At 36.3% G+C, this 26,399-nt stretch overlaps 1 protein-coding gene across 5 annotated transcripts in view; it reads left to right on the top strand.

Moving 5' to 3' along the window:
• Positions 1 to 26,399, top strand: part of LOC122804909 (integrin beta-2-like) — a 1,526,426-nt gene that overhangs the window by 1,221,156 nt on the left and 278,871 nt on the right. For all 5 annotated transcript variants that reach the window (XM_044075116.1, XM_044075114.1, XM_044075112.1 and 2 more), the window contains 3 exons: positions 11,874 to 12,029; positions 13,516 to 13,611; positions 25,758 to 25,847. In XM_044075116.1, coding sequence (XP_043931051.1) covers positions 11,874 to 12,029; positions 13,516 to 13,611; positions 25,758 to 25,847 — 342 coding nt within the window. The remainder of the gene's footprint in view (positions 1 to 11,873; positions 12,030 to 13,515; positions 13,612 to 25,757; positions 25,848 to 26,399) is intronic.

Below are 26,399 nucleotides of genomic sequence, written 5' to 3'. Positions count from 1 at the left end.
ATAGATTTATATTTTTATGATATTTAATTAAATGACTGGGCAAAGTTGTTATTGGTCAATAACATCAGCTGACTTTTTAAAAATGGTATTTAAGTGTTAAAATTGGATTAGTTGTCAGTTCTGATGAAGTTTTTGTGCTGTTAAGAAACAAAAGTGCTTAACTCTTGTAATAAAGTATTTTGGACCTAACCAGTCTGTGGAAGTCCCTTTAGATTTGAACTGTTGACCTGTTCAGCCTTTGCTACCATACAGGAGTGTATTTGAAATTATAAAATGCTCTTGGAACATCTATAAACCCTGCATTCCTTTTGGGAGTCTAGCAGCTGCTAGCCCCTAGCTTAATTCAGTTGCTTCCTCCACAGCTATTACAGTAATGACTGACACATTTAGGGTATGTTGCAAGGATGCAAAAAAAAAAGCTGATGAGTATGACAAAATGTGCAAAAAGGTAATCTGGATAGTGTGAAGTTGCTATGGGAGAAGGAGAAAATAGAGGGAGGCTGGAAGCACTGGGGAATATGTGTGGGTGGCAGTAGGCAGCAGGGGGGCACTATGGTACCATTTCATCCAGGGTACCAGTTCACCAAAAACTGGCTCTGCTTTCTTACCACTAATTCTTTGTACACTCTCCAACACTGTCATTCTGCTTGCCAATTATCACAAGATGTTTGCTCATTTTTCTAAGCATTGATTGATTCAACAGAACACATGCATATGCTGACCTGCTTTTCCAAAGTTTGAATGATTCTGTATTGCAGAACATATGTAGAAGTTTAATTTGTCTGAGAATTGATTGATTCAGTAGAATATATATATATATATATATATATATATATATATATATATATATATATATATATATATATGCATATGTTGATTTTTCCAAGTACTGTTTGGTTCTATAGAACACATGCACATGCTGATTTGCTTTTCTAAGCACAGACTGACTCTGTAGAATATAAGTTTATGTTAACGTTTTTTCAAAGCACTGATTGGTTCAATAGAACATATGCATGTTATATTTCAAAACATGTCTTATATTCTTTGAGCTGAGATACAGGATTTGAATTGCTTAGACATAGTAAGGCCTTTCCTGAGTTTAATTCTGGTCGCTGCCAAAAAAGCAATTACTTGAAAATGGAAATCAAGGTTTAACCAACCCTATTTGAAGTAGTGAATATAGTAAAAGAGTTAAAAGAACTGGAAGTGGGATTTTTAGAAAAGATGGTAGTAAATTACTTAGAAAAAAATGGGAATTGTGGGAACAATATATACAGAATGGTGTTTTGGAGGTGGAATGAGGTTTAAGGCAAAAAAATTGAGTGAGCTATGTGATGTTGAACTGACAAGTACTGTAAAGAAGATTATATCTTGTGTGTGTGTGTGTGTGTGTGTGTGTGTATATATATATATATATATATATCTATATATCTATATATCTATATATATATATATATATATATATATATATATCTATATATATATATATATATATATATATATATATATATATATATATATATATATATATATATATGGTTCCCCTTCACAAGATCGAATTACTGAAAGCTCAAAACTCATAAGATCGAGTTCAAAATCTCGTGTTTCGGTAACTCAAAATTGTGAACGGGAAGTGTAAAAAGGCAGATTAAGGGTTTTACTTACCTTTGTGTTGGGGCTGGATCCCCCTGTACTGTTCCTTCCTTAATGTGCAGGTTTCATGACCGCACTTCAGCAGAAGAATGGAAAGTGTCCCATTGTGCGCTTATGCATATAGCGCATAATGGTACATTTTCATCTCCTTTGCTGTACTGCGATCTGTGAGTTGGTATATTTAAGTAGGGGGGGTGTGGGGGGCAATGCCCCCCACATGGAGGTGCAGTGGGGCACAGCCCCCTGCAAAAACATTAGAAAGTGTTCTTTACTTTCTTTTTGTGCCCCTTCACAATATCGAGTATATAAATACTCAAGATTTTGGGCTCGGGCTTATGAGTTTCGAGTATTCATATATTCGATCTTGTGAAGGGGAGCCATATATATATATATATATATATATATATATATATATATATATATATATTTATGTGTGTGTCTATATATATATATATATATATGTGTGTGTGTGTGTGTGTGTGTGTGTGTGTGTGTGTGTGTGTCTATATGTATGTATGTATATATATATATATATATATATAGACACACACATATAATATATATATATATATATATATATATATATATATATATATATATATATTATATACATGTATACACACACACATATACACAAGAATAAAATAATTATCTATTTAAGTAATTAATAGATAATTAAATCAAATGCTTCCAGTTACATTTAGTGTTAAGACCCCAAGGAATTAAAGTACTATACTTTAAAATAAAAATGGACTCTTCATATAGCAGCTTATTTGTAAGTACTGTATCATCACAATATTTTAAGTATATTTCTTCCAGAATGCTAGCTTGCAAACCAGAAGGATCTCCTCCATGACATAACTTAAAATGCAGAGAAACTGGACTGTCACAATTAAAATTTGTAATATCTCTTACATGCTCCTGCAGTCTACTTTCCATTTCCGTAATTTCTCCTTTCATGTCTCTTATCATTTTTAAGTACTTTAGTACTTGTCTGCCTGCAAATTATTACTAACCTCAAAAACACCCCAGTTTGATATTTTCCCTGCAGCTATCATGCTATAACTACTATTACATTTTATTTTTATATTCAGCAATTAGCCAGTGTATGTTAATTTCTCTTGTATTTTTATATTCAGTAATTAGCCAATATATGTTAATTTCTCTCGTGTTTTTTTGTGTTAAAATGCTATAGTGCATGCAAGAAATATTTAAAAATCTTGTAAATATACTCACGTACAGATGTTTTACCCATCTCCTGTTCAACATCTACTTCTCAGAAGTCCAGGCCAACACAAGGGGACTTTGGATGACCAAGTTCGCAGAGGACTGCAAGGTGGGAGCCATTATTAACTCCCCAAGTGATGCATACATCCTACAGAAAAGACCAATGACTGGTACCGAAACCATGGCCTTAAGCTTAATGCCAAAAAATGTAAAGTCATCCCCTTTGGTAAGAACTCAGATCCCACTAATTACCAAATTGATGGGAGCCCACTTGAACACTGAAGGAATTATAAGAGATCTAGGGACACAGGTTGACAGTAACCTCTACTTCGACCACTACATTGCCACTGTGGTCAGAGCGTTCTTCTATGTGGCACATTTCATTACCAAGGGTTTTGCATCCAGGATGAAAGAGATCACCGTCTCTTTCTACTCTCCCTCATTAGACCAATCATTGAGAATAATACCCCATTTGGCATGTACCTCACTAGACATCTGCAACAGCTGGAGAGGCCACAGAAGTACCTCACAAAGAGGATCCTAGGCATTATACACATGTCCTATATGGACAGACTCAAGACTCCAGCTATTCTCTGTCTGAGATTGCCTACTTAGATGCAATCTTTGCCTGACTTACAAAATCATGTCTGACCCAGCTCTGTTAGAAATGCTACATGTAAAGAAATCTCAATCTGTCTGCACCACATGCTCCAGAGACCTCAACCTCATTACCACAATCAACAGAACATGCTGAAAGGACAGGTTTCTCACCCAGAGACTGCCCATGGTCTGGAATAGACTTCCCATATATGTCAAGCAGAGCACCTTGCTGTCCCTCTTCAAGAGAAATCCTTATGAGTGGATGGGTAGTAGAAAGTTCACCCCAGGGATCACTCCAGTGGCACTACTTGATAAAGGCACTGGGAACTAACGTTGGGCAGCACAATGCCAGGGCACTTCTATAGGCTAGGCTTGTAAAGGCTCCAGGGCCATTAGCCTAGTACACACCTATGAACCTATGAACCTATGATGTATGAAATATGTAACTGAGAATGTCAGTATGGTTTCTTTTCATTTATATAAACATATGATTGAATATATATCATGATAATTCAGCCTTGTATTCTCGTATAAACCATAAATAGCTACATGTGTTCTCCATATCCTTGTGTTTCATGTAAAATGGACTTTCTGACCACAGAGAAATATAAATGATTATGATTGGGTCACTGATCCTAACTGATTTATTATGAGTTCGAGACATACATGATACCAAGAAATTCACCTCTCAAGACCAAAGTTTACGAGTTGAATTTTTTGACATCTAATCGGAGACCCGATCTTAATTCTTTGTAGTGCATGAAGATTTTTATCTGCTCCGTGTACTACAAGTTAAAGTAAAAAAAAATTACTACTTTTTTAATGGCTTTCAGAGCCATAAAGCACTAAGAGCGCTGTCAGGCAGACAGAGTAACACAGTCCCTTCTGTTTACACTCACCTTCCCATGCCTGTCAACTGTCCAGTTTTTCACAGAATGTCCAGATTTTTGTCTCATATATTTGTTTGTTCGTCACAATATCCATGGATTTTGGACAAATTATTGAGGATTGAACACACTAAATAATGACAAACATTTTGGTTTCAGACTTTGTTTCCATCAGAAAATGTAGATGAACACACATCTTGTGATTGTGGTACCTTTTTTAATTTTATTGGAATTATGTATTTTATTCTGCCACTGTCTTTTGCTGGTCAGTACAGGCAGATTTTATTGCCGAGCACTATACCCTTCCTTAACAACTTTAGCATTAGATGTTTAACATTTGTTATGGCACTCTAACACTTAACTGATTTATCTTTTTCCAAATATCAAAGTGTAAACAGCTTGCTTCATGCACTACATACAAGAATCAAACGAAACCAAAGCGGAATGAACGACTCTTCAAAAGTCAATGTGAAAATAAATGTAGAACAGGTATCAAGAGTCGAACACAGCTGAGATATCACTCTTTTTCCAAAAACTCAGGAACAAGCAGCAACATAAAATAAATGAATAGTTTATTCGCAAAACGAGTTAGCGCTTTCACCTAGTATGGCTTCTTCAGACTCATATGGCAAACTCAAATAATGACACAGTTAAATAGCCAAAAGGGCGGGAAATTAAGTATTCCATCAAAGTATTCAATACTAATAGATCATATTAACCATCAATATAACAATGCATATGTAGAAATAAATATCATGAAAACAAATCCTGAACAATACTGTATAGCTCACATTAAAACTTGATCACATTAATAAAAACAATGTTTATGTATAGGCTCCAAGTTTTCTCATTCTCAAAAAAGGTTTAACAGAGAACATGGTGTTAAGACCAGGTTTCACATCTGAACGTAGTAGTTTCAATATCCAAATGTTCTCCCTACTCTCTGTGTAGTTCTTAATGTCCCCTCCTCTGATATTAGAATACACCTGTTCAATTATCCTAAATTTAAATGTATGTATAGTACCAAACTCTATAACATGCCTAGCCAATGCATTCGTCTTCTGTGTCATCCTAATACTATACAAATGCTCACGTATACGATCCTTTAAGCGTCTGTTAGTCTTACCTACATAAAATTACTCACAAGCTTGGCATGTAGCTAAATAGATCACATTGGTAGTAAGGCAATCTCCATGAACTTTAAAATTATAGTTATATCCAGTGACAGGATGTATAAAGACATTATCTAAATCAATATACGAGCAAAAATTGCATGATCCACATCTACATGTGCCTGCTGGCAGGTTAGTGGAAATTGATGTGTGATGTCTGCTGTCACATAAAATATTTTTCAAATTCTTCTTATTTCTATATCTGAAACATGGAACTTCACCTACGATCTCTTTTATATGTGTATCTACCATCAAGATGTTCCAATGTGATCTAATAACGTCTTTGATAGGTCCTACATCATGGGTATATAGTATAGAAAATACTGTCTTATTTATACTATTATTCTCTTTCTGAATATCTAAGTTACCATTATCAGAAAAATATGGATATGCTGAATTCTGTCTTAAAAAAGGAATATCCATTGTGCCTTTGAATATATCAGTGTCCCTATAACCTCTTTCTAATAGCCTCTCACTAAGATCACTTAAGTCCTTTTCATACCCTGTATGACTTGGATTGTATCTGGAGACCCTCATGGCCTGTCCCTTAACAATGTTGTTGAACACATATTGTGGATGCATACTGGAACGATGTAATAAAGTATTCTTATGACAGGGCTTCCTAAACAGCCCTGTATTAATAAGTCCACAAGGCAATTTCTCAACATATATATCCAAGAAGGGTATCTTAGTAAGAGAAAATTCATGGCTGAACTTCAAGTATGTAGTAGCCGTATTTATCAGTCTAATAAATATTTGTAAATCATCCATAGTGCCTTTCCATAAAAGGAAAAGGTCATCTACGAAACGTCTGTAGAACAAAACGTGTTCTCTAAACATTGGCAGCTGATGCATACAATCAAGTTCCCACTGTGCCATGAATAAGTTGGCGTAGCTGTTGGCACAAGATGTGCCCATAGCTACGCCATCTTTTTGCAAAAAACATTTCCCCTGAAAACAAAAGAGGTTATTGTATAACACTAGTTGTAAAAGGGACATTGATAAATTGATCTTGGTATCAGACAGATCAGATTCTCTAGTTAAATAACGATGTACCATTTCCATACCAATCTCGTTGGGAATAACTGTAAATAGTGAATGTACATCCATGGTAACAAAGATTACATCTGTAGTATCCACTAAGTTCTTAAGATAGTCATAGAGATCTAATAAAAATTGTTTGGTATCTCTTAAGATGTACCTGTTGCTGTCAACAACTGGTTGCAAACTCTTTTCTATGTAAATAGATAAGGGTTCAGTTATCCACCCCCTACCAGAAACAATTGGTCTTAGGGGGGGTTTAACAGATCCCTATGAATTTTGGGTAGACCATTTATTAAGGAAGCATAGGTGTTGATACATCTAAGAACATATACAATCTGTGACCAATCATATTACTGTTTAAAAGACCTACTAAAAACATATGTACCTTATGTGCATAGAACTTGACTAAGTCAAGCTCTATGGGTTTATAAAATTGTGTATTATTTAACATAAATAACATCTTATTAACATAGTCATCAGTGTCCATAATAACAAAACCACCACCTTTGTCAGCATAATATCAGAGGAGGGGACATTAAGAACTACACAGAGAGTAGGGAGAACATTTGGATATTGAAACTACGTTCAGATGTGAAACCTGGTCTTAACACCATGTTCTCTGTTAAACCTTTTTTGAGAATGAGAAAACTTAGAGCCTATACATAAACATTGTTTTTATTAATATGATCAAGTTTTAATGTGAGCTATACAGTATTAGATAACCACAACCACAACTCCTTCACATAGAAAAAGCTAAAACAATAATGAAACGGACCACCGCCGGCTTTACCATAAAGGGTATATCCTGTAGCTAAAATTTGTTACAGCTTGCCAGAATCTCCAAAAAAACTTCTTGTTGTTGCACAAAATGTCCAGCCACTCGTAGATAAAAACAAGATTTTTAATAAAACAAAAAAAGCACATACAGCGAACTGGGATTGAGCGCGCTTTCATCTGTTGATACCAGACTTCATCAGAATCCATGTTTTTTAGCTGTTACATGCCTTAAATACTTGAATAAAACAATTAAATATTTAATCAATCAATTAATCCTAAACAATTAATCCTAAACAAGTTGTTATTTCTAGTAAAATCAATTGTTTTTACAGTAGTTTTTTAAGTAGTTTTTTTTAAAAAACATACATTAAGAAAACTTTATGATATTGTAGTGAAAACTGATGTGTGCAGGTGCCCCCAATAAATTATATACATACTCATGAACATGTACGAGTACAAATACCCATACATAAAAATGCTTAATATTGAAAATGTATTCCTGCAAAATATTAATAAAGTGCTTCAATAACAAATGTAATACATAGAATATAAAATATATATACTACTTAAAAAACTACTGTAAAAACAATTGATTTTACTAGAAATAACTTGTTTAGGAATAATTGTTTAGGATTAATTGATTGATTAAATATTTAATTGTTTTATTCAAGTATTTAAGGCATGTAACAGCTAAAAAACATGGATTCTGATGAAGTCTGGTATCAACAGATGAAAGCGCGCTCAATCCCAGTTCGCTGTATGTGCTTTTTTTTGTTTTATTAAAAATCTTGTTTTTATCTACGAGTGGCTGGACATTTTGTGCAACAACAAGAAGTTTTTTTGGAGATTCTGGCAAGCTGTAACAAATTTTAGCTACAGGATATACCCTTTATGGTAAAGCCGGCGGTGGTCCGTTTCATTATTGTTTTAGCTATACAGTATTGTTCAGGATTTGTTTTCATGATATTTATTTCTACATATGTATTGTTATATTGATGGTTAATATGATCTATTAGTATTGAATACTTTGATGGAATACTTAATTTCCCGCCCTTTTGGCTATTTAACTGTGTCATTATTTGAGTTTGCCATATGAGTCTGAAGAAGCCATACTAGGTGAAAGCGCTAACTCGTTTTGCTAATAAACTATTCATTTATTTTATGTTGCTGCTTGTTCCTGAGTTTTTGGAAAAAGAGTGATATCTCAGCTGTGTTCGACTCTTGATACCTGTTCTACATTTATTTTCACATCGACTACATACAAGAAGCTTATGAAAATGTAAATTAAGTAGGAAAAAATTATCTACTCCTGTAGCAAATCAATACTTCTAGGTCAGTCTTTGAAGTTCCAATAGCACTTCTGCTAAACCTTTTTTTTCTTTCCATTTATGTACATAAAGTTTACCTCTCCTTGTAATGATTATCTCCATTTTAAAATATGTAAAGGGAAGCTTTAATCTCAAGAGTCAGAATTGTTTAGTATTTTGCAGCACTGGTTTGCTCATAAATAAGTGATATGTTTTGGGTCAGACTAATTTTGAATTTTACTTTACTTCACAGCTCTTTTCTCTGCTAGTTTTGAGTGTTTTGTTTGTTTTCCTTATTGTACTGATTGCTCATATGGTGGCATTGTGTTTATGTTTTCCAGATGGTTTTATAAATAAAGTTATCAGTGGTGTTAGCCTCAAGCCAACAGTGTTTCATTATACAGCAGTTGGTGTATAATTTCATATTTCAAAGCATGTCTTAGTTCATTGCTAGCACCATCAACAAATTTTCCATGGACTTACTCTGAATTTATTTGAGCCAACTAGAAAATGGGTTAATTCATTAATTAATGTATTATATGGAAAGTTATGCTGGCTAGGAATAATTTGGCAGGCATTTACCAATGGCTTTCTCCTGAGTTTAGATATGTGTGCTTCTACATGCCATTTTCCTCTCTGCTTGGATGCAGAGAATACTCCTATCAAGTTTCTTCAAGCCTGCTGAACAAGTAAAAACTATTGTTACATATACTTCACAATCAATATTTGTCATTTATTATTTAACTTGTTTAACTTCCATAGTTGGCAGAAGTGCTTACCAGGTCCCTGTAATCAAATATGCTTTTTCTTTGCCAGATCCATGGTGCAGAGGGATAAAACCCAAGCTGTGACTCAAATTGCCCAATCAAGTAGTGGCCCAGGTGCTGGAGGAATCTATGACAGAGGGTGGGAATAAGCAGCCAATGCTGGCAGGCCTAGCCTGATTAAACAATGCTCGCCCCTACTGGAAAAGATGTGTACTGCATGCAAGCCATGATCATGTGATAGCCTTTAGTGGACTTATGTAAGAGCATACATCTGCAAATGTGAAATAGGGTTGCCACCTTTTCAAATGCCCAAAGTGGGACTTTTTTTGTAAAAACATGATATTGCAGGACAAAACATACACATCGCCTGTGCAAAGGACATAGCTTCACTTTTTTATCAAAATAAAAGCTTATTCTTGTAGCATTTCTATTGCTTATGCTATGGCATATAAAATTTAGGTGTTTCAGATATAAAATAACTGTTTTATGCCACTATTAAAGAAAACTTATGAAATATTTTTGTCCTAAAATCTCAAGACATTTGCCATTTTTTACCATTTTTTTTGCAGGATACAACAGCTCAAAGACAGATTGTCCCTATCAAAGAGGGACAGAAGGTAACCATAATGTGAAGACATCAGAGCTCCTCCTGTCTCCAAATATGCACCTTAGCAGAATAGAAAGAAAAACAAAAATACTTAACATTGCAGGCTGTCTGGGTGAAGGCTTCTCATAATTGACTATTGCCCATGGGAAATGAATGGGCCAGTTGAGAAATGGGAGAGACAATAGTCAGCAGGCAGAGGGAGATTATGTACAAAAAAAACATGCCTTTTACAGCCATTCATAAGGGTACATGTTGAAAGCTGAGCCTGCAGGTAATTGTACTGCAGATATTAAGATCTGTTGTCATGCATGTTGTACCCTTTGTGCTGATGAAGGAATGGAATGTCTATATAATGAACTATATAATCTCACATTCTCCATATAATAATGAGAAAGTCATGTCTCTTTTATATAGTTAAGAGCAGATAACTTGGGCATGAAGTACAATCCAAGCTGATACCCAGTTATAAAAGTGAAATATCAGAATTTTATTAGTTATATTCTTCAGTGAAGCATAAGTACAGTTATCTGTTTGTATATCAAGTATTACATGAGAATAGTAACAACTACTTGGTTAAAAGGAAACTAAGACAAGAACTAGGCTAATAAAAGCAGGATTCAGAAAAAATGCTGCAGTCAGGATGCTCCACAATTTATAAAGAGCCTGGTCTGCTGTAGTAAATAAAGATTTGGTTATTAAGGAAAACAATATTTAGTATTGCCAACTGTCACAGGCAAACATCATGGATTTACTCTAGAAGTCTATGTGTTGTCTGACAATTAATGGCAAGTTTAGAATTCTGAACTTCCAGGTTAGATGGGTCAGAAAAATGAATTAGAAGATCTCACGAGATAAGAATCCCAACAGAGCATCTTTTACCTGTAATTGTCACAGCATTTGTGTAGAATAAACAATTGCTCAGTGTCTGTTCTTCAACTTATCACCAAGGCAGAATGCAGGGGGTCCAAAATCAGTGCAAGTAATGGCTTTCAGGTGAAGAATGTTTCACCTTCCATGTCATAGTGCCAGTGCAGCAAGATACAGAAATAAAGCAAACTCACTGTCATTCAGTTCAGAGTAATTTACATGTGTGAAAGGATATTGCAAACAATTATCCCATAATATTCAGGATAAACAGCAGAGAGAAGTTACATTCCTGTTGCAGCTTTAGTGACAATGCTATTAAGAAGGTCAGTGCAAGGGGACCATCAACTGGCATTAGAAACAATTGTTCAAACCAGCTATAAACAATAAAAGCATCTCTAACTAGTACAGAGAGATAAAATTGACAATAATCAAAAAGTTGAAATTTCCAACACTTCAGGAGTGCAACAGACCCATTGACTTACTTATGAGAGTCATTATAAATGGCAGTATTTAAAAATAAAAAGAGCTCCACCATTGCCCATGGAAAAATGCGAATAGAATGCAATGTTCAGCAAGTTGTTAATTTAAATGTATGATAGGACAGGTAAAAGTATAAGGTAGAACCATTATTAGAATATTGGTTGCTAGTTCTGGCTACACATTATCCTTCATTACAACAACAGTTCTCAAATATGTGTCCATACATGTAATTTGCTCAAATCACTTTGTGAGTTTGTCATGTGATCAACATTTATAACCAGTCTGGAAAATATTTTTAAGACCTGGCTGTATTAATTTAGGTATTTCTTTTTAATAAAAATATAACTCAAAAAATGCAGCAATATCACAGAAGAGGGAATACAATTGTCACATGTATATGGCACAACATTATAGTTTTATTATTATTCCTTTATTGTGTTTGATGAAACTAATATTTCCATTCTTCTCCTTTTTCTGATTTGCAGGATAAAATCGGATGGAGGAATGTGACCCGCCTACTACTGCTTGCTACAGATGATGGATTCCATTTTGCTGGAGATGGGAAGCTGGCAGCCATTCTGACACCAAATGATGGAGAATGCCACCTGACTAATAATGAGTACACTAAAAGTACTGAGTTTGTAAGTATTTTTAGAAAGATTACACTGGGCTTATATAGATCAACATGATGATCTGTTACTGCAATGAGTTTAAGTAAAAAAAAACTGTAATAGCACACACTGGTAAATTAGGAAAGTTATCAGCTAAAGATTATTAAAGACTGGCAACTGTAACCATATGTATGTGGCATAAGGTGATCCCTAGCATGTACAGATATACATTTGCTGAAGTGGTATCTCATGATGTCTTTCATGCCGAGGTGCTGAGGAGAGGACTGATGAAATGCTGGCGGTCAGAGAGGAGATTATGGATGTGGTAAGGGATGTGCCACTGCTGCAAAAGATCATTTGGTTGTTACATTGCCATCTGTCAAGTCACTAGGACCACCTTATAGCTAACACTGATTCTATTGAGGAACTGTGGGTAGCCATGGGAGGTTGGAGAAGGGACTGCATGATTGCCTTAGGGAAGCTGCATCACCAGCTTGTGCATGGCATTTGTCGCCAATGTGAAGACCACGACACACTGTTGGTAAACTTGTTGTCCCATGCCATTTCCTCTGTTCAGCTTTCTTTCACCAGTGGGGCTGGGCCTATATTGTGGGCCTTACATAACTTCCCCACATCTCAAAGGCCTCATCAACCCCTTCACAGCTGACAGCCATCTGCAACCACAGAGTCTTGCATAATATATGTAGCATATGTATGTTGAAGAACATGCTGAGCCCTCATGAGCCTCCACTTACCCATGCACCTATCCCACCAGAAGAAGTCTAAAGGCACACATGCTCCTGGGACATGTAAGAGAGACCATCTTATTCATAATGTGTACAGCTGTAAATAGTTTTTAGTTTTCTGGTTTTGTCTTGTAAACAGTTTTCATAAAGAAAAAAGTTACAAAATATCCATATTTTCATTAAGGAATCATGTTCATGTGTGTCTTCAACTCAATATTTTTTTGTGTTAGTTGCCTTGTTGTACAGCTGGCAGACCTACGTTGTTCAGCAATACTTACTGATACATTACAGGTGTTGCATGGTCACAGGATTATACTCATTCATGCACATGACACAGCTACAAATATAATATACAATAGACATTGGATTTGTGGCCTGTTTTCATGCTGTTTTGCTACTCCATTTATAGCTTTGTCTTCCATCACTGTTGCACTTTGGCTGCTATGTGAGGTTAATGAGCATCTGTGCAAATCTTTTACACTGTGTTGTAATGTTCATGAAGAGAGGCCATTATTAACTACATTCCAGTGGAGCTCAGATCCACCTTTGGATGCAGCTGTGCACCAGATTTATTTAGCCCCATGTTCATATTTTAATCATATCCCATTTCTGTTAATTATACCACAATTAGACTACATTAAATATTGTACTATAAAACAAGTCTGGCTTGGCTTGCACAAAAATGTAGAATTTAGTGAGGTGAGAAAAAAATGTCTTGGCCTTGACTCTGAAATATTGACTACAATAACATTTTCTTTTTCTTTCCTTAGGATTACCCATCTGTTGCTCAGTTGGCTCAAAAACTTGAGGAAAACAACATTCAGCCAATTTTTGCTGTCACAAAAAAAATGGTGCCAACATACCAGGTGTGTGGAAAATGATGGGAAACCACTTGCAATTCTAGTCTTTGCAATGTTATAGTATTCAAGTGCTGTATTAATAAGGTATATAGTGTCCTAAAAAAAATTTGAGAGTTTTCACGTGGATATGACCTCTGGTATAAACAGCCTTTCAGTCAGCATGGACAGCTGCATTATGAATGTATTAATTACCATCAGGAGTGTCATGCACCATATGTTGTACATGATGTCCAGTATTTCAAGCATTTCACTGTTAGGGATAGGGAGAAGATAACAATATTTACATCTCAGACATTCATCAAACCTAAAATAGCTACTAAGAAGTCTGCTAGACAAATGTAGATATGTAAAACCGCCATCTTCATAGCCAAATAGTCATGTAGTATATGGGAAGCTCTTCTTTTTCATACTACCAGTTTGCCCCAGCTTGTTCTGAGAATAAAGATGGGCAGAAACATATTTTATTGGCATTAAGCATGCCTTTAAATATAGCCCTACATGCTTCCATTGTCTACATACAAAGCAAAAATAAACACTAATCACTAACCACTAATAAAATCTAGGTTATCTGGGTCATATTCTGGGCTTCATTCATCCTTGAATGACATGGTGCCAACCTGCATGTGCTGCATTTTTAGCTATATATATATATATATATATATATATATATATATATATATATATATATATATATATATATATATATAAAGTCTTAATAAAAGATGTAAGATGAAAGCACTTAGCCAGATTTTTGTTTTCATTTTTAACTACCAAAGTGATTATTTCATGCACACTGGGACTTGCTTTATTGGCATGGATACTTTATTTTTGGTTTATGTGTGTAGTGAGAGTAGGGAACAGGTTGAGAAGACTCTGGAGAGGTAGAGATATGCTCTAGAGAGGAGAGGAGAGGAATGAAGGTTAGCAGGACTAAGACAGAATATATGTGTGTGAATGAGAGGGAGGATAGAGGAATGGTGAGGATGCAGGGAGTAGAGGTGGCGAAGGTGGATGAATTTAAATACTTGGGATCAACAGTTTAGGAGAGTGTGGAAGGGAGATGAAGAAGAGAGTACAGGCAGGATGGAGTAGGTGGAGAAGAGTGTCAGGAGTGATTTGTGACAGACAGGTAGCAAGCAGTAAGAATAAAAGGGAAGACCTACAAGAGGGTAGTGAGTGAGTACCAGCTATGTTATATGGGTTGGAAATGGTGGCACTGACAAAATGACAGGAGTCAGAGCTGGAGGTGGCAGAGTTAAAGATGTTAAGATTTGCACTGGGTGTGATGAGGATGGACAGCATTACGAATCAGTATATAAGAGGGTCAGTTTAGATTGGACGGTTTGGAGATAAACCCAGAGAGGCAAGACTGCACTGGTTTGGACATGTGCTGAGGAGGGATGCTGGGTATATTGGGAAAAGGATGCTAAGGATGGAGCTGTCAGGTAACAGGAAAAGAGGAATGCCTTAGATATGGTTTACAGATGTAGTGAGAGAGGACATGCAGATGGTTGGTGTGACAGAGCAAGATGCAGAGGACAGGAGGAAATGGAAACAGATGATCCATGGTGGTGACCCCTAACAGGAACAGCTGAAAGAAGAAAAAGTGTGAGTAATGTGTGGAAGTTTGGTGTTTCATGGTTACATGCAAATATATCATAGGAATAATAGGAAGTTCAAGATTACTGATTCTTGAGACCATAATTCCTTGCCATTTCTCATCCTACACTACACCTCTCATTGCGAGAAGGGCTATGCAATTCATGTTCAGGTTCACAGTTTCATAGGTACTTACTAGACTATTGATCTGTGAAGATCTTAAAAAGCCTAGTAACCAGGGAAACATAAATAGCAAAAACAAACACCAAGGGCACCACCAATGAACTCAAATGCCATAAAGCTAAAAAAAAAATCAATGAAACATACAATTTGAAGTACCGATTAACTTTAATAAACCAAATAATGTACTGAGCTCTTTTCGTCTTGTTCAAAAAACTTCTTCAGAGTGACACACAACAGTCAAGGTCCTTCATACAATGAAAAAACAATCACAAAGTTGCAGTAAGTAACAAACATTTCATTGATTTTTTTATAGCTTTATGACATTTGAGCTCCTTGATGGTGTCCCTGGTGTTTGTTTTTGCATTTTCTGTTTCACTGGTTAATAGTTCATTATCTGGACGCTATGTTTATTCTCGGATTCCATTGTCTTTTTTGTAATTTAATAATCTGCCTGGAGATCTCACTCTGCTAATCCAGCAAATTTCCAAGTATACTACTACCATGGTTCCTGAAAACCCAAATCCGAACACCAGTAATTTTCACGGTTTGGAAGGCAACATTATCCAGGATTTGTTTTTGCAAACTTCATGAACCTATACACAGGTAGTAGAGAACAAATTTTCAAATTTGGCTATAGGGGTTAATAGCCAGTCATCTTCCAACACCATTTTAGAGAGTGATTTTGATTCCTGGCTGCAGTCTAACTGCTTTTCGTTCACTGATAACACTGAAAAAGTCGGTTCTAACCTTCATGGCATGATTAAGGATTTTGAAAATAATCTTTTCAAAATCAAGAATTTACAATTTGAAAATCTGTATTTCTTAAAGTGCATTCAGCTTAACATTGTACTGAAGGGTTTATGGGCTTGAAAATGTCCTAATAGCGTGGAAGTGAACTCAGCATTATATCATAACATCATGAAGCTTTACAATGATACAAGTATTTCTCTGCTCAAAGTGATGATAAAAGACAACAATTCCTTCTTCTAATTAAATAATGCCTGCTTTAACCTTCAAAATACTAGAAATAGAAATGGTACTGTTGATACCAGGGGCTTGTGAGGCACTGAGGCCAACTTAACTCTTCATTTTAATAATTTAAATATCCCCACATAACAGAGTCACCAAAACCAGATCAATAACAACGAAGGTAAACTTCCTGAAATTGGGACATAAATTGGAATGCCTATATAAAACATTGGTGGTTTTCTTCCTATTGATTTCATAAATGTGTTCCCTTATCCTGTCTTTCAACCTTCTGTTTGTTTTACCTACAGAGAATGCATTATAGGAGCTGCACAAAGGCAAATATACTATACGTGTTGTATTACAATTCACCTTTCCAGGACATGGAATGGTTCTGTTGTATTGATGGACCACAGCATAGGGACCTTCATGTATAAATCTGCACATTTTACAAAAAACACATTTTTGCATGGGGCTATGACTCCATTAGATTTTCCCCGAACCAAAATCCAAGATATCCTTGATATTCACTGCTGAATATGTAATGATAGGAAATAAAGAAAGGAATTTTTTATATCTTCACTGAAAACTGTAACCCAGTATTTCCTTTTGATGTTGACATACTGCTGTGTGGTGTTACTGTAGGGGATAATAAATGAAGGAGTACCTTTGGTCCCCTTTGAAGTGATCTCAGTACATGTGGAACAAACTGATGATGAACTGTTGAGAAATGGTGCAAATCAGTCATGCTAGTGCCTTACCACCTGAACTTGTATATCCTTTAAAAATTGAATAGGATACTCCCTGTCTAAGAATAAACAGCTCAGATGATGTAATTCAAAATTAAAAATAGCATCATCAGAAATATGGCAAGACAGCCTAACTGTTTGACCTTTTACAACTGACTTTTTCTTGAACAGGGGGGTGACAGCTCTTGTAATGGAGATAAGTGTTGGAAAAAGTTTATTTTCTAAAGATGTTGGAAGTATAACAACCCTTAACTGAATATTTTCCAAGAGAAATGTCCAAATAATTAATACTATCGGCATTGATGGTGTATGTAAACTTTTAAAAAAATTGTCGAATTCTGCCATCTGTTGAAGAAATGTTTCCACTGCTCCACATTTCCCTTCCATAAAATCAACACATCATCCAGGTATCTATAATAGCAGTGTGTCAATGAAATAAACTTTGAGGTAAATACATTGACCTTTTCCCACATGACAATATTACAGCATTAGCATAGACTGGGGAGCATACAGTGCCCATGGCAACTCCTGAGATTTGATGGAAAAATTCTCCATCAAGGAACAGAAAATTATTGTTGAGAATCAAGTCCAAAAGGGAAGTGATCATATGAACATCTTGAGATGACATGGACGTGTACTCTAATAAATAAGAAGAAAATCACTCTCATGGGGGATCACAGTAAATAAATCAATTATGTCGACAGTAATGAACATTACACTATCCATGTACGCCAAAGAATTTATAATTTCCAGCAAATTCCACGAATCTCTTAAAATGTTTCTTTCAGAATTCAACAGACTTACATTTATAGTCTACAAATTTGGTCAGTGGTTCAGTTTTTGAGCCCTTGGCTGGGACTATCGGTCTTAACAATGGGTCATGAGGAATTTTGTGTATTTTGGGAATACCAAAGATGGACGCTACTTTGTTTTTTTCTACACTCAAATATTCCCACACATCATATTCCATTTCACCTTGCAAGACTATATCTAACATAAAAAAATCTAATCCAGAGTAAGCAATGTTTATTTGATTCAAAGACACCCTCTCAAAGGTAATGTCTTTTGACAAAAGTGGAAACATTTTAGAAGAATAGTCTGTACTATCCATAATTACCACCCCACACCCTTATCAGATTTCATGATATGGATGCTTCTGTCTTTTGCTAAATTAAAAAGAAGATCCCTTTCCTCTATGGTGAATTCTCTAGGCCAGGCATGTGCAAACTACGGCCCGGGGGCCACATGCGGCCCGTTAAACATTTTGATTCGGCCCGCCAAACTTTAAAAAAATTTAATAAATTTTAATAATTTTTTTTTAAATTTTCGCGCTGTCGGGGCTGACGTCATCACGTGCGCGATGACGTCACCACCGTCAGGCTACCAGCCAGTTGGAATTGAGCTCAAGGAGCTCGCATCATCATTTCCGGCTGGCTGGCAGTTAAGTTAACAGTCAGCAGGAATGCAACATGTGGAACAGAAGAGGCTGACTCAGCGAGCCCTGAAACAGAGCCGTGCCCAGGATTAATGGCAGCAGCAGCAACATGAGGATGGATTGAACAGAAGACGCCGAGCACTACTCAGGGTAAGAGAGAGAGAGAGTGTGTGTGTGTGTGTGTGTGTGTGTGTGTGTGTGTGTGTGTGTGTGTGTGTGTGTGTGTGTGTGTGTATGCGATAGGAAAGAGAAAGTGAGTGAATCACTGAATGCATGTGTGTGTGTGTGTGTGTGTGTGTGTGTGTGTGTGTGTGTGTGTGTGTGTGTGTGAATGATCGGAGAGAGAAAGTGAGTGAATGCAGGTTTGAAAGGTGAAGTGTGTGTGTGTGTGTGTGTGTGAGCGATCAGAGAGAGAAAGTGAGTGAATGCAGGTTTGAATTGTGAAGAGTGTGTGTGTGTGAACGATTGGAGAGAGAAAGTGAGTGAATGCAGGTTTGAAAGGTGAAGTGTGTGTGTGTGTGTGTGTGTGTGTGTGTGTGTGTGTGTGTGTGTGTGAGCGATCGGAGAGAGAAAGTGAGTAAATGCAGGTTTGAAAGGTGAAGTGTGTGTGTGTGTGTGTGAACGATTGGAGAGAGAAAGTGAGTGAATGCAGGTTTGAAAGGTGAAGTGTGTGTGTGTGTGTGTGTGTGTGTGTGTGTGTGTGTGTGTGTGTGTGTGTGAGCGATCGGAGAGAGAAAGTGAGTGAATGCAGGTTTGAAAGGTGAAGTGTGTGTGTGTGTGTGAACGATTGGAGAGAGAAAGTGAGTGAATGCAGGTTTGAAAGGTGAAGTGTGTGTGTGTGAGCGATCGGAGAGAAAAAGTGAATGAATGCAGGTTTGAAAGGTGAAGTGTGTGTGTGTGTGTGTGTGTGTGTGTGTGTGTGTGTGTGTGTGTGTGTGTGAGCGATCGGAGAGAGAAAGTGAATGAATGCTGCTAGAAAGATTCACCCAGCTTAATTTGCCAGAAGGTTTGATTTTCATCTACAAATGAAAAAAATATATATTTAGACTTAAGCATGCCTGAAACCGCTTCTTTATTTTTCTGCAGTAGGCAGTGTTCTTTTTTAAAATGCATCTCTTCCAGTTGTATGACTAAATGTATCTATCTTTTTTGACTAGATTTGTTATTCTTGCCACGCTATTGGTTCAGCTTACTTAACAATACAACAAGAGACACCATCTTTTCAGTTCCAATTCATTCTTTTCTTCTACTAAGCACTGTAGTACTCTGCCTTGTGTCACATTAATCACTTCTGGGGAAATCTGGATATGATTTCACACGATAAATAACCCAATCCATCCCTGAATAGGCACACTCTTGTAAAATGTTATCAGGGTTTGCCTTAGGCTGGGATGACTGATTTACTTCTTGCTGGACTTGTGCTTGTTTAACTCAATAAGAGCTGTGATCTTGCTATGGATAGCAAGTTGACTGCTTTATCTATTGCAACTCAAGCTGATCATTTTGTAGATATTCATGTTTTGTTCTGAAATCCTTTCTTCTGCCTCTTGTAATGTCCATGTTGCACTCATTGTTGCCTACAGCCATTAATTAGCATTGGAAATATTCTTACTACTTTTTTATAGATTTACAATCAGAAGGTTACTCTGACAAGCTTATGATCTACTGATCTTCAAGAAGCAGGATTGCCATAATCTTACGTTAGTATTTTCTACTTCCCAAACAAATGCATCAAGGTTATTTTTTGAAGGAAGTTAATTATTAAGTTGTCAGTATAGTAAAGAGGAAGTTTATTTCAGAATCTTGAAAGGCATTATATACTAATATACTATATATTTTTATATTAATGATATTTATTTGCAGTATTAGCTTCCCTGCTTATTTCATTTATTATTTATTATTTATTATACAAGGAATATAATTTACTAAAGTCAGGAAGGTGTAACAAAGAACACATATATCTTTCTTGTTGTGTGCAAGGGGATAATGATTTGAAAACAGCACAAAGGTAACCTTTATCCACCATTGGCCAGATGCATTTTCTTTGGATGTGGTGTAGATTTCAATGCTATTTTAATGAATGTAGAGAAGTTTTAATGCCAACTCTATTTTCATTGAGAGAGAGTTTTGCTTTGTTTAACAGAGATCTATTTGGTGTTTGTGCATTGTGCAATAAAGTGTAAAAATAAAATCCAAGTCATTGTAGAAGTAAAGCATGCAAATTTTATGTTAAACAGCGTACAGATTTGTACCTATTTTTCATGGGCTTTGTCCAGATTTTTGATGTTTCCAGGTTGAGAGGTATGATGAGCGGACCCAAGAAAAGGAAAGTGGACAGAGGAAATTAAAGCACATGTTTTCTCCATATCCCAAGATGTGTATTTTTCCCCCAATGAGGTGATGTTTTCAAAGCATGCCATCTGTCTGCTCCTGTTCCGGCCCCTTTGTCAAATGTTAGAACTCAATGTGGCCCACGAATCAAAAAGTTTGCCCACCCCTGGTCTAGGCTAAATCTCAATCTCCTGTATTTATTATGAACATGTCTAAATTGTCCCTCACAAATTCTCTCAAAAATTGAAACCAGGGTACTGGGGGATGGCAAAAAATATTCTTTCTATGTGGCCCTTCATAACCTGTACTGGTGTCACATTTCTGTCAAAAATTTTTTTTTTCAAATTACAGTTCCTGGTGAAAAGTTTCAGCTGAATGATTCCTTGTACAAAGTCCAAGCTATAAGTAGGAATCAAGGTGAAACCTTTTTTTTTAAAATAGATAAACTGGACCAAATAACACTTGAAAGGATAAAAACTTTTAAAGAATCAGCTGCATAATTTTCCATTGACAATACACAACTACATTTACATGGAGTCAGCATCTGATTCTGCTCCATACAATGCCCATGCCTCTGGAGTTGGAATATGTCCCTCTTCTATGTTGGGGTTCGAACTGGAACTTGTGCTATGGTTGGAATCCTGCAGGCAACTGACTAACCTCTCGGACAGTCAGACTTGGGGTTGTTCTAAAAAAAACCCTCATCATCAGCATTGACATTAGTGTCATCAACAGAATCTAAGTTGTCTTTGTATGAAACAACCCTGCTACTTCTCCCTTGCAGTGGAACAGAGAAAGCTTTTCCATGCTCATAGTCAGCCCTATCTTTTTCAAGTTTATGAGCTTTACACGTTTTATTTTTAATAATGTTAACATCATTCTATCAAAATATGTTGCTTAACATTGGCAAAAAATAAATGCCTCCTGATAGACTCATTAAGAGCCCTCAGCTTATTGTCAAGCAAAGCTATTTTATGGGTTCAGGCACCAAGGCAGCAAGACATTTCCCTGTGGTACATTTGACTGGGGACACGTGGCTGAAGTGACATTCAGCTGCAGAGAAATATGGCTGTTTGCAAATTCCCTATAGGCAAAGAGAAGCACACACTGCCATGCTTACAGCTTTAATAACCAAATGCATGGTGGCAGAAGAAGTAATGAGTGTTGTGCTCAGTGTACAGTACATACGTATGAAACTACAACATGTAGAAGTGTGCTATAGCATGGAGGAAATCCTGCAGGCTACTGTAGTCACATTTATGCTCCAGTATGTGTGCAAGGTAATGTTTCCTAGACACTGTGAAGGGGATAGTGGTCCACACACTCCGATTATAAAGGCAATGCCCATTGTGAACTACATTTTTACTGCCACTGACATGCCCTTTGGTCAACCTGCTGCTGATGCCTGCCATATTGCCTGCTTTCTCATGTTCCCTTGGAGACCATGGACATTGTTTTCCCCCTGTGCATTTGGTTATTGAAGTTGTAGGTATGGCAACACATTCTTCTCTTTGCCCACAGGGAATTTACAAACAGCCATATTTCTCTGCAGCTGAATGTCACTTCACCATTGTGTCCCAGTCAAATGTACCACAGGGAAATGTCTCTCTGCCTAGGCACCTATTTAATGGATTTGACTTTAACTACAATAAACTAGAATAGTTCAGTAATTGTCATGTTTTGAAGTATTTTTTCCATGTTGAATTTCAGTGATATTAGTATAGGTTCATAACTAAGTGCTAGGCTACCTGCCCTTGCTGGCCATTTTATGCCTAGCCAGTTTCCTTTCTTGTGTTCAAAGTAATCTCTCCCATTTCATTATAGATTAGCCTTACCTATCCCATGGTCAGTAATAGATTAGCCTTACCTATCCCATGGTCAATAATTATATATCACCCCTGATGAGAATAATTGAGATCATACCATAGATAATTTTAAGGGGCACAAACATGGGATAAAGCATTTAGCTAGCTGCATCTGTCTATTAGTGGTACGGGGGGGAGAATCTTGGGGTAAATGTTCTGTTTCCCATCCACTGATTTAAGTTATGCTTGAATAGGGAGAGGGTTGAACTTTGTTTTATGTGGATGGGAAGCCTGTTCCACAGTAGCAGTATTCTCTGCAAGATGTAATTGTCCTTCCAAGTCATTCTGTTTTTTTGCAGAAGAGGTGTAGATACCTAAATTAATTAATACTTAATAACCTATTCCACTGCATACCCCATATCTATTCTGATAAATCCCTCACTGTCTGAATCTACTGTTCCATCCATCTGGAAAAAATTCTATACTATCCTCATCCATAAAGGAGGAAAATCTACTGAACTTTTCAATTTTGGGCCTATAGCTATTCTCTCTAGACTCTCAGAAATCATGGAAAAATGTGTCCATGCACAATTACTGTGCCACCTATTACTAGAAAACCTTTAAAAGACCCACTCAGCATGATTTTTGACTGAACCATACAAGCATGATTTTTGACTGAACCATAGTACTTCCACCTCTCTTATTGCTTTTACCAATTCAGTTGCGCAATCCAGAGACAATAACAAACTAGTCTCTTGCCTATTCCTGCACACATCCAAGGCATTAGATACTGACTCTCATCCTTTGCTCATTTCTAAAATAACAGAACTTAATCTGTTCCCATCTGTTATCTCTTGGTTCAGCAGCTACCTGTCAATTAGGCAACAATCTGTTAACTTTCTACACTGTGCCCTCGTCTGCCAATCACCACAGGCATGCCCCAAGGCTCCATCTTAGGACCTCTTCTATTCAAAATTTTTACTAACAATCTTTATTAATCCTGCCCCAACTCAAATCTCATCCAATATGCAGATGACTCTATAGTCATCACCTCCTCTGATTATTTCTCAGACCTACTTTCCAAAACCCAGAAAACGTTCAGAAATATTGAGACCTGGCTAACCAATAACCAGCTAATACTCAATTCTAAGAAAACTAAACTACTACTATGTCTGTCTAAATCACTCTCTCATAACACCTCAACCTCCCTATTACTTCATTAAACAACACCACCATCAATGTAGAATCCCATACCAAACTACTAGGGGTCATAATTGATGATAAACTAAGGTTTGGCCTTCATATAAATTACTGTATCAAAACTACTATCCAAAATCTTGGCTTACTATACCATAACAAAAGATATCTCACACCAGAGGCAAGAGGGTTACTTTCTCTTGCTTATCTCCTGCCCTGTCTCTTCTGTGGCTCCCAAATCCTCAGTAACCTACAGGTAACACTACTGAATAAGATGGAAAATACATATCACAAAATAGCTAGATTCACCACCAACACTCACCCTAAATCCCATCACTGCCATGGCCTTGAAAACACTGAACTGGCTTGAGTTCCCCAATCAACTTCTTTTCTTTCAACTTAATATTATCCACTCCATTCTCTACAAACTCTCCTTCTGCCCTAACATTTCCAACATCTTAAATTACTACCTCCCAACCAGAAAACTTAGAAGCACCAACCAAAACCTCCTTGACATTTACATACCCAAAAAATCAGTTGGTGAAACCCTCTACAACTATCTTCCCTCTATACACTGGAATAAGCTATCTTTAACAATCAGATCAATTGCACAGCCCCACCTATTTAAAATTGCCCTAAAAGCCCACTTTTTAAATACCTGGACTTGCTTCTGTAAACAACCACCGTGAACGTAATCACCTGACCCCCATTTTAGACAGCCCCTGCTGAATTCATACTTAATTCTAGCCACAGAACTCTAACTCCTAATATCTTTTTCACTAAATTTCTCCACTACTTGTATTTACCTCCCTCCCTCCCTTATTTTCCCACTTAGCTTACTTCCCTTTCTCAGATTTCACTTGGTTCTAATTACTATTTCTCTCCTCTCTTATTTATAAACTAAAAAAATCTCTAATTTCCCCATTTTACACAGAGCCACCATTTTTTTCTCTTGACACTTAACCTTTGTTTATCACCTGCTCTCTCTATCAACTTCCCCTCTGCTTCTGATTACTGATACACATGCTGTTGCCTGTAAGAACTAAGATTTGATATACACTATTTTCTGTACTCATCTTAAACTCTGAGTTAATTGTCATTAGTTCCCCTCTAAATGGGGAATTCCTTATGTACTGGAGATATATGAATGACTTTAGCATATTGTTTTATTGCCGTTTTTGTAAATAATACCTTTTAAACTCTCATGCTACAAGTAGGAATCCAAGGATTATAATGCATGTTTATATTACCTCATGTATACTGTAATGTTTGTAAACATATTTATGGTGTATTTAATACTTTGTGGAGTTTTTCTCTCCAGGCATCTGCTGAAAAAGGGCACAAGCTCAGTCACACATTCCCGGTCAACAAATGTCAAATAAATAAATTAACTAATTTCATTAATTTATATTCCTCAACTGTTTATCAGTATTTACCACCAGTGCTGATCTTGCTGATTTTGGTTGATCAGTGCTGCTGATTGTATACAAACTTAACCACACTGCTGATTATAATACTGTTACTTTGAACTTTGATCACAATCCGTAATTTTTTGTTATATTAATTTCAGGCCATGGCTAAAAAGTAACTCTGTTAGCTTATCAAACAAATATTTGGCTTGATTGGCTAGATATAGATAGATAGATAGATAGATAGATAGATAGATAGATAGATAGATAGAAAGATACAAAAACGCATGTTCTTGGCTACAAAGCAATAAAACAGCAATTAAAAAAGTGTCCCATAACTAGCACCTGCCATTCATGTTGTTTTAAATAAGTACTTCATTACATTTATATTTGTAGTTTTTTTAAATTTTTATTATATTCTGTGGGAAATAAGAATCATCAACTAATTTGTTTACCATTTTCTGTGTTTCTGTTGTAGGCACTGAGTAAACTAATCCCTAAATCTGCTGTGGGTGAGCTGTCTGATGACTCCAGCAATGTTGTCCAGCTGATTAAAGAAGCATATAATGTAAGTGGTGGTGTGCAATTTTTGATGGCGGTAGGCCTTAGAGAACAATAATGAAAATGTAGTGTTTTGTGACTGACTTAGTGTTTTGGCTTTGTTTTTTTTTTTACTGGAATTATTTTATGTTGATCTAACAAACACTGATACGGCAGTAGGTTGCTTCCTCCATAGGCTAGTTGTCCAGATACAAAAAGGTGTTTCAGGAATTTGGGAATGCCAAATGAAGAAGAATTTAGTGCTTCATATGACATGTATGAATGCTTTAAGTGTAAGGTTATTGCAGTCCCTGTGCAACAGCATCAGCAGCTGAAAGTATATATTCAATGTATTAAAAGGGGTGAGTAGCCATTTTCTTTGCATCTTTCCTGGTTTTAACATTTATTAAATGAAAATGACTCTGTGTTCATTCATAAAATTGCACAATCTGCAAACAATTGCAGCTCCTACTAACTGAGTTTATACTACTGATAAAGCTTCTTGTTCACCAGTTCCCTCTTAACCTACACTAGGTATCAGCACAGAAAATGGCTTCTTATGATTATAGAATCAATTTAT

This window comes from Protopterus annectens, chromosome 6.part0, assembly GCF_019279795.1.
Source record: "Protopterus annectens isolate FY-2018-M chromosome 6.part0, PAN1.0, whole genome shotgun sequence".
In the NCBI taxonomy this organism is placed as follows: domain Eukaryota; kingdom Metazoa; phylum Chordata; order Ceratodontiformes; family Protopteridae; genus Protopterus; species Protopterus annectens.
This window is presented reverse-complemented; position numbering and strand designations above follow the sequence as displayed.